The sequence below is a fragment of the Poecilia formosa genome, unplaced genomic scaffold (assembly GCF_000485575.1).
Source record: "Poecilia formosa unplaced genomic scaffold, Poecilia_formosa-5.1.2 Scaffold9, whole genome shotgun sequence".
Taxonomy (NCBI): domain Eukaryota; kingdom Metazoa; phylum Chordata; class Actinopteri; order Cyprinodontiformes; family Poeciliidae; genus Poecilia; species Poecilia formosa.
Window position 1 is genome coordinate 52,340 of NW_006799948.1, and position 9,851 is coordinate 62,190.

The 9,851-nt window shown below is 36.4% G+C and overlaps 1 protein-coding gene across 1 annotated transcript; it reads right to left on the reverse strand.

Moving 5' to 3' along the window:
• Positions 1–167: 167 nt before the first annotated feature.
• On the reverse strand, positions 168–6,575 carry LOC103155544 (cytidine monophosphate-N-acetylneuraminic acid hydroxylase-like). The gene is made up of 5 exons (XM_007577266.2): positions 6,487–6,575; positions 1,800–2,010; positions 1,637–1,728; positions 454–563; positions 168–367 (listed from the first exon to the last, which is right to left on the reverse strand). The coding sequence occupies exons 2-5, from the start codon at positions 2,003–2,005 to the stop codon at positions 173–175; spliced, it is 603 nt and encodes a 200-aa protein (XP_007577328.1). The 5' UTR covers positions 2,006–2,010; positions 6,487–6,575; the 3' UTR covers positions 168–172.
• Between the last annotated feature and the right edge of the window lie 3,276 nt (positions 6,576–9,851).

The window sequence follows — 9,851 nt, forward strand, 5'->3', positions numbered from 1 at the left end:
AAAAATATATATTTTTGAAATTTTGGGTCTGTGCCAAACAAACCCAAACAAAAGAAATTGGACTACTTTGTTTGCTTGATTTCAGTTGTTTGACATGATTCTGGCTGGGGAAAAGTTTGGACAACCCTGCTCTGATATATCTGGACATGGCAACAGGGAAGGCTTCCAAAGTCTACCTGAGGTGGTCGGAGTGCAGGTGGCTGATGTAGATGAGATCTGCGGCACAGAGTCGGTCCAGGCAGTCTGCCGGCGGCTCGTGGAGAAGCCACCAGGCGCGGGCGAAGGCGGGACCCTTCAGCCAGGGGTCAAACAGGAAGCGCTTCTGTCCCAGCTGCAGCTCCATGCAGGCGTGGGTGAGGTATGTTATCTGGAAGGGAAGGTTAAAGCGTTTATTCCTTTAGGACTAGGTGGTTTGGGGTTTTCTCTCAAAGTCTAGAAAGACAAAGCTCTTACTTTGACTTCTCCCTCCTGGAGCTCCAGAGGGTCTCTGGGGTCAGTCAGCCAGGGGTCAATGGGGCTCAGCTCAACCAGCTGCATCCCTCCATCATCCAACATTTCAACTTCTGTGAACGTAAAAAAAAACAAAAGCCACTTTATTATAAGTTTTCTGCTTAACTTTTAGTAAAAATAATCTTAAACTGGCTGATTCATTTTTAAAATGATAATCAAAGAATACCCTGCATATGTTGTCAAGTCTTCACAGATCAACAAAGAGAAAAACAGGCAAACGTGGGCAGTAGCAAAGTACATTTACTTAAAATAGTCCTTGAGAATTTTTTTTTTGAAACTCGATACTTTCTACTTCACTACATTTCTCTTCCACTGGCGTCATTTGTGTATTTATTTTGTTCCACCAACACACAATAAAATTACAAACTACACCCCCTGAACAGCAGGTGGCGATATGCAGCTTTCAACCAGTTTAGAGAGGAATCATTGTTGTCCTACTGGGTCTTGCCTTACAGGTGGTGATGTGAGTGAATAACGCCTGAAACTACAAAGAGTCTGAGCGTCAAGAAAAGCTAGGAAAGAAAAAGAGACTAATTTGTTGTTGTTGACAATCTATGACCTGTCCAAATTGGTAGAAAATATTCCCAAATATTCCTGACTACCCTCAAAAACTTCAAAAATATAAGTATTTTCGAAAGCACATACTCCAGTAGTTTTGATTTAAGTAATAAACTGACTAAACTACTTTTACTTTTTACTGGAGTCCATTATTTGACTAGTACGATAATTTGACTCGAGTAAGAAGAGACGAGGTAACTCGATATGAAGGACATACTGTCTCCATGCTGTAATTCAAACCCATGCAAAACTGTATTCATGTTTTTGATGTGTTCGTCTTTTGATATTAGTTTTTATTTTATTTCCTGGTGGCAGTCAGACACCTGGAAGAAGCCAAACACTTGATTTCGAGAGCGTCTTTTGAAATTGGAAACGTTTTAGTTTGGCTTCTGTTTCCATAACCCAATTCAAAGAACCATTCAGCACCAGCACCTAAGCAAATATCATGATTCAGCTGGTGTTTGCATGTGCCACAAAATTATAACTTTTCAATGCGACTGTCGATTCACACACAAGCCACTGATGACTTAATTACCGATGCAAATAGAATGTGGCGCACTCATCTTACCGAGCTCGTCCTGCAGGAAGCTGTCGGGCGGATTCACGTATTTCATCGACGACACGTTTAGCTTCCAGTTATGCTTGGTGCATTTCACCGTCCTGTGAGAACAGCAGCTGAAATTGTCTTGTCATCTCAACTCTGCTGTTTCGTTGTGGAGAAATGGCCTCACCTGCCGTCCAGGTCTTCTATGTCCTTGATGAACAGCCCTCCTTGGTGTTTGCACTGATTCTTGCAGGCTTTGAAGCCGCCGCTGCTCTTGTAGATGATGTAACATCTCCCGTCTTCTGGGTTTTTCTTGAAGCTCACTCCGTCTTTGAGCGAGTCCACCTCTTTAGCGTTCAAAGACAGCACCACCTTGGACGTTTGGGCCTCCATTTTCCCTAAAAACAAAAAAATGAATTTGATAGTCGAGGAGAAATTTGGATTCATTGTTCTCACTGATAAGCTTATTATGGCGTAATTTGGGTAACAAAGTCTTTTTTCCAGTACTCATTAATGAACACAACTTTCTTTATCTACTATTTACTCCATGAATACTCTGAGGTCAATTACATTTGTTGTTAAATGACTATTTCTAGTTTTATGTCATAGTTTTTCTACATCAATAACTTCAGTTTTCAAACCGCTGATTCTGAATTGGCTTTAGACCAGTGGTGTCCAAACTTTTTGCCCTGGTGGCCAACACTTCTAAATTTCTAAGCTACGAAAAGTGCAAAAAAAAAAAATGCTTTTTTGTGATTTTAGATCTACCTGCTCAATAATTAACAATTTTTTTTTCTGAAATTGGCACATGGTTAAAGATCCTGAGCACAAAAGGGACTTTAGACTGTTGCCTTACTATTTCCTTTTTTGTGTGTGTGGGGTGGGGGGGACAATTGTTTTGTTTTGGTGACCATTTTTTAAAAAGCTATTTTACTTGTGGTTGAAATCATTGCAAGGACCACACTTTGGACACCCCTGATCTGGACTTTGACTAGGTCATTCCAATAACTGAATACGATTTGAGTTAAACAATTCTATTGAAGCACCCAATGGAATCTTTTTTTTTTTTTTTCCTAGGCAATATGTGCCTTCTGACCAGGTTGGTACAACACAGGAGGTGGCAGGAGGCAAAATGTGCTTATTTGCATTTCCCCTCTTTGGATTTGTTTTTTATTTCTTTAATGTCAGTGCTGACATATTTGACCAGCTCAGACAAATATTCATGTGTCGTCACGTATCGGTCTGACAGCACATGCATTCCTCTACAAAAAAATATTTCCACAGCATGACGATGCCACGTCCGTGTTTCATTTCTTTTTCCACATGTTGCCTTTCCTATTGCATCTCTTTGATTTTACAAAAGAATTGATAAGCAGGTGGCAAAATATGAATCTTTATAGAACAGACCATTGTTTCAGAAAACCAGGATACCGGATTTAGCCGAAACTTTCCGGATTCCAATTTAACAATTATCCATGTGGGCACTGTTACTGTTTGTGTTTTTGAAGACAGAAAGGCCTTTAATAGACTTGCATGTGTTGAGGGGATTAGAGAAATGGGTGATAAAGAAGCAAAGGTGTCGTAATCAAGTCTAGCCATAAAGGTTGTAGCATACCTGCCTGAATGAAGGACGTTAGTGATGTTTAGGTTTAAGAGCAGTTTATTTTAGGTGTCATCAAAACTTATCTTTTGTCTCTATCAAGAGGGCTGATAACAAGATGCTTTTTCTAAGCTCCTTTACAACTCATTTTCTCTTTTGATTGCCGTTGAGCTGCATTTACACTAAGAGATAAACAGGAAATGGTTCTTTCAAAACAAAAGCATCACACCTCAGACAGGAAGTTAAAATTAAGAACAAGAGAAGCAGGGACCTTCTAAGTTACTATAAGTCACTGGTACATTGTCGTTAACATCTCAATGTACTTCCCAGATACTGCAAAATGTTATATTTAACTTTGACCTTTTTGTCATGTTTGTTCTGTATAATTATTGACGAGATGTGGAACACAAAAAAAATAGTAACATGAATGAATCAGCTGTCAGGTCCACATGTTGTAATACTGACTTCCACTGTTCATTTGTCAGATTAAAGTTATTTATTTGAGGACCCCGGTCTCCCCAATCTTGGAAAAGTTATTCCTGAATATGGAAAAGTGTTTTGTTCCCCCATAAAAAACTCACTAAAGAAATCTTTGTACTGAAACAGTACTGATATGAAAAAGCAAAAGAAACAAAGAACAAAATAAATGCACCTTCGTCTAAGAAAAAAAAATTGTTTCAGTTTGCTTGAAAGCTTGACATGCTATCAGCTGGCAGTTAAGCAAATTTTAAACTGTTCTCTCTCTCTCCTCTGCAGAGGAAATTGCTATGTCATTCTATGGAACTATATAACAGATCGTTTTTCCCAAGAAGTAAATATAAAACCAGTTGGTGCACATTTGAGTTTCCTAATCTTGCAGCTGTTGACAGTGGGTTTTTTTCTTCTTGTTTTTTAAGCCTGTGAGGTGCTTGCATGTAAAACATTTAAATGTAAAAGCAGGAAACTCCAGATTAAAATTTGCTGCACGGAATTGTGTATTTTCCAAGATGGACGCTTTTCTCCAAATTGGAATGTCTTTCTAGAGGAATCGTAGGAGACACTGATGTTTTTCTGGACTTTTCATTTGTACTTTACCGACAACCCAAAATCAACAGGTTTTTGAACTTCAAAATGCCCAGTAAGAACAATAATAATAATTTAAAAAAATCCAATTGCATATTTAATGTTAAATAGCTCTCTATTAGTTTTAATATATTTTTAGGTCTATGTTAGAACTGACCGAACATGTCTGAATTTGCTAGAATGTCCGCTCTTAAAAATATTTTGAATATGTTTCTTTGTTATCTCTAAATGAAATTACTTAGAAATGTCTTCATAGCCCTTCCCAGATTAATGTACAGCAACAACTGTTGTTGTCCCTCTATGATGTAGAAGATAAAACGCACCTGTCTGCCTTAAGGCAACATTTGCTTGATGTCTTTGGTAAACTCGTCCAAATGCAAACATATTTGACACAAAGTCTTTTGTAGAAGTGCTGCTGTCATACTTTGAGCTATTCTACTGATTATTGCAGAAGCAATAAAAAGGCAGTTTTGTGATTATCCCCGTTTTGACCTGTAGAGGTGAAGAACCCATAATCACCTGGTGTTTGACCTCAAAATGCCCAATAAAGATTAACTTTTACATCCCGTTTTTGCAGCCTCACTGCACTTTAACCTTGTTTTGAGAGTTTTTTAGTTAAATAACAGTTTCCTCATCATTACATTGTTTTTTACATTATTTATTTAGACATAGAGGTAACAGTCATTTTTCCTCTTGACAAGCTTTATCTATAAACAATTAAAAAAATATTTAAAATGGTTTGATGACCAACTCATCCTTAAAAACGTGCCACCACTTTAACTTTGATTGTCTGAAATAATCGGATGTTCAAGTTTTGCCACTAATTTAGCATCTTACTTTTTGAAAGTAAATTAAATTTCTTATAAACTACAAAAAAAGCTACTTTTAAAGGACATTTCAAAAACCAAAGCGGCACCAAACGTTGAAATATCGAACTTAAGCTATATCTGACAAACTTATTTGAACTGCTATTACGAAAACACCTTCGGTAAATCTTACGTTTACAACCAGGAAATCTCACAAAAAATCATCATAATGTTTTATTTTTTTTTTAAGATAAAAGACAATAAAAGATAACGTTTAGGGCCGTTCGATCGACTTAGGCTGTTTATTCAAGATGATCCAAAGATGGCGGGGAGTGTCTGAAGAGCTGGTGTGTGTGATAAGTTTAAACATTCATTGACTGGAGAAGGAACTAGTCAATAAATACACCAACATGACATAAACAGTATTTCATTGTATATACAGAAGTATTCTTCTATGGAGGTGAACAATCTATAATATTGTGAGGCATGAAATTATCAGTTGGGAGGGGAAGAGAGAAAGGGGCTGCGCGCGTGCGCGCTGACTGTTCAGGAGGAAATATACAGTTGTGTCGGGTTTTTTTATATGCTGCCCGCTGTAGTTCAGTCGGTTAATTCTGAGTTATTTTAGATTTCGGAAGAGAGATAAACAAATGCAGGTCAATGCAACGGAATGGCACTTTAATCAGAAGCATCGTGAAGCTTCACAATGACCGCTCAGTGGAGGCGCACGTGCGCCTCCACTGAGCGCGTCGGAGCGCGTGCTGCTCCTATGAAATACACCGCGTGTGCTGTGTTATTTCAGAAATTTGAACAAATCTGACTCAAGACTATATTTTTAGGGAGTGAGATAAGTTAAGAAAAATAGCTGATAATGTTCAGACCGAGCTGTAAAATAGAAGAATGCGCTCTCAATAGAATACAATTACTTTAAGAGTTTTCTTCTACTAATAGTAGAAAAAGTTAAACAAACAACAAAAAAAGTCAGTGCGCTCTCATGCCTTATTTTTATTAAAAAAAAAAAAAAAACTTCATCACATTTAATGCGTTTAAGGCTAAAAACGTCGACCCCTGTGATTTTGCGTGAATTAATTTACGAAGGTTACGAGCATCTCCTCCCTCCCCCACCAACTTATTAAAAATAAACTAAAGGAACAACGCCGCGACTATACCGTCATTTATTTCTGTTCTATTTATTATAGATCATTATTTCTTAAAACTGCTCTGTCATACTTTCAAAGTTTGATTAATAAATGCAGGATAAGATATAAATATATATGATAGGTTTTGATTGTAGAACTGTGGCATTAATTACCCTGCTACATAAAAAAAAACATTAATAACTGTAAAAGTTGAAGCTTTAGTATAGCTAAGTTATTATCTTAAGAACATGTCTGCGCGGTCCATACCTTCAACAAGATGCGGTTTATCCTCCACAGGAAACTCGGTGAGGCGTGTTTCTCTCTTCGGGACTCGGAGCCAACGCGGCGACTGAAGATAAACTTGTTCCTACACCAGGAGGAGATAATATAAAACCGTAGAGCAGCTTCGGTCACGAAGTAACGCCCTGCATGTTCACACCGCTTCCGATAAACGCACAACCAACCTTTATGACTACTTTTAATTTAAAAGAAAATAGATACATATTTGTTTACAAAAGAAAAAATGTCTGTTTCATGACTAATTTTATTTCTCAACTCTGACACCATTTATTAGCTGAAAAATATCCCAGCAGCTGATTGGTAGTTTTTTGTTGTTGTTTTTTTTTACTGATCGGCACTGAAATTTTGTGTCATCTAAATGTTAACTCCCATCTGTGTGTAGAAGCGTAAATAAAACAAATATGAGCCAAACTTGAACTTTGCAGAACTGCATGCTAAATCACAAATTGTAGTGCATGGACCTCTTGTGGTATTTTACTAGAATTTTACTTATGAAAGGCACAAATGGAGAGAGAGAAAAAGGAGTAATAATTATATATATAATTAATGGGTGATTAGTCCGCATTGTACAACATTTTTCTATCCATAAGGTTTCTTCCTGCTCACTTAATTTATTTAACGCTGATAAGAAACCATATGGCATTTGTTCTTTTCTTAAGTTATACGTCGGATAATATAACTTTGGGAAATAAAAAGCAACTGTTTCCAAATTCTCAAAAATTATATGTGATAGTAGACTAGACATTTCTTTAATCCAGTAATCTGTCATTTTACATTAGAACGGGATTGACCAAAAAGTTTACACTCTTATCTTTTCAGGAAGTCTTTATTTTTGTGCCCTGCTATTGGCCAGCTTCCATCCTCCTTTTATCAGAAATGAAAAATTATAAATGCACACTACGTGTTAGAAACCTGTGTTTGTTGACTGACTTTTATTTGTCAGGCTTATGAGACAAAAGCTGAAAAAAAAGATCGATTCTCTTCGCGTTTAAAATAACACAAAACAGAGTAAAAAGACCTCCACACAGGACCTCGTTTATTTATGCATGTATTTTTATTTTGATAGAGAAACATCTGTTTTCGCACAAAGTCAGAAGGGTAAGTCATTACAAAATTATGATTAGAGATTGTTTTAATCTTTATACACAGAGCCATCTGCAAACAAAGCTTATCAGGAAGGACTATATATATGTACGAGCTATAAGACACGATGGCAAAGGTTTAGTGATCCCTTTCAGTCGTGGCACATGGGCTGTAAAAGTTAACTGTAATTGCTTAACAATATGCTAGCAAAAAAATTAAAATAAAATAAAAAATAGTTCTCCCAGTTCTATACCAAAAGTACAAGCTGTTCAATAACAGGGTGTACTTAGTTTCTCGGAGACGGCTTTTCTGTTTCGACTTGTGAAATAATCCGTTGTGTGGTTTTGTTCAACAGGTCCCATTTGCAGTTTATCACACAAGTCATGTAGGCAAAATGACAAAAAAGGAAAATGTGGGTATAGATGTATAAAGCTGATGGAGACAAAAAACAAAAGATTTGTACCAGCAAGTTTTCAACAAAGTGCTGCCTCATCTGTTCCACACAGTTTAGGGTCGTAAAAGAATATTAAAAAGTTCGCAAAATAGTTGAAAGGTTATGAATACTTCATCGAGGCTGAAGGTACTCCTCTTGCTTCACCTTGTGGTACTTTTTCCATCCCGTACTTCCTGAAATCTCTGTTGAAATAAATTCAGGTTGAAAGTATAGAAATTATCCTAAAAATAGCCTTCACTTTAAAAAAGAAAATGTAAATTCTATGGTAAAACACAGTAGAATTATGGGTAAAGTTGCTTATTTTCTTTCACTGCTGGATGGCCTTGCTATTGGTGATTATTAAGGCTAAAATGTTTTAAGAGTAACATGAAAACAACTTAGAAAATTAATGCACAAATATAAAACAAACAAACTATTGTTTTCACTGATTTAATTTCTTCACGGTAACTTCAACAGTTCTTTATTGTTTTACATTTAGCTAATTTTTCCTGTCACAATTTGACTGCTTATTACTGTTAAACATACAGATATTTTTCAGTGTTGTAATCATGATCAAAATATCTAAACCACCGTAAACGTTTTATGAATTTTTCTCCGAACAACGTTCCAATGCCAGACAAACAAAAGAAACATTATCCTCGTCATTTATTGATCTTTTTCAACAACCATTAATTCCTCAAAAGTTTTTATCTTTAAAATTTTAAGTCCTTTAACAAAAAAGGACTTAAAGAAGTCCTTCTCGGCTCATTCAGAGAAAGAGTGCAAGCGTATAAAGGGGAGGAGTGTATAAAAAGTTGTTGGGTTCAACAAGTTTCCACGAGTTCAGGAAGAGAATGGTCACTTGTTTGCTGAGCCATCCTTAACTGTCAAAGCTGATACCCTGATAACACCATCCCTGTTTTTACAACCTTATCTTGTCCTCCTACCATATTGGGCTGTAGCTACAGGTTTAATTATTATTCACACTTCCTTTATTATCCCTTGTTAAAACATGAAGCGGTTGAGCTAAGCCAGTCCACTGTAACAAAAATCAATGATGAACCAAAAGTGAAAATTTCAGTAGTTATCGACATGTTTTTGCATTATCATCAGAATAATTTAGTACAAGATAAAGTCTGAGATCCCATCAACCAATTTAATCAGCAGATCCAATAAAAAGAACCAGATGTGCCTGGAATTCTTAGCTATAGTGTTAGCAATGGTTGAAAAAAGAGAACGAGTGATTCAACAACAACAAAAAATAGAGTTAATTGACATAATATATTTATTTCTTAAAATCTGGTTCATTGCTATAGAATTTCTTAAAATGATCTTAAGAAGACAAATCATTCAGTAAGGTGTTTTTGTTTTGTTCTTATCAGACGGAAACAGTAAAAATAGGCAGCAAGACATGTCTGTTGGAGCGTTTGAGTCTTTTACACATTGCCTGCTGTGTAGAAAAACCACCAACAACAAAAACATAGATAGTCATAGAAAACAAACGACTATAGCAGTTGCCACTATAGAGGAATGTTGTACTTGACATACAAGTTAATGATGTCAAAGATGATTCATGGTGATCTACGTTTGGGCAAAGGAAAATAAAGGCAGAAACTAATAACATAACTAATTTGAAACCTAATATAAAACTAATATGGATCAGTTCCAAGCACTAATTAGTACAGCATCTCAGATGAAAACCCGACACACACACGCACACACACATGTTTGTGTTGCTATCTTTGTGGGGACTTTCCATTGACTTCCATTCATTTCTACAGCCTAAACCTTACCTTTACCCTTTTCCTAACCCTAA

Bases quoted from the DNA above. Each gene is read 5' to 3' on its own strand.
- LOC103155544 (XM_007577266.2), bottom strand. From the start codon at position 2,005: ATGGAGGCCCAAACGTCCAAGGTGGTGCTGTCTTTGAACGCTAAAGAG. The intron at 1,729-1,799 runs GTGAGGCCATTT...CTGTTCTCACAG, and splicing joins ATAGAAGACCTGGACGGCAG to GACGGTGAAATGCACCAAGC. The intron at 564-1,636 runs GTAAGATGAGTG...TTACGTTCACAG, and splicing joins CTTCCTGCAGGACGAGCTCG to AAGTTGAAATGTTGGATGAT.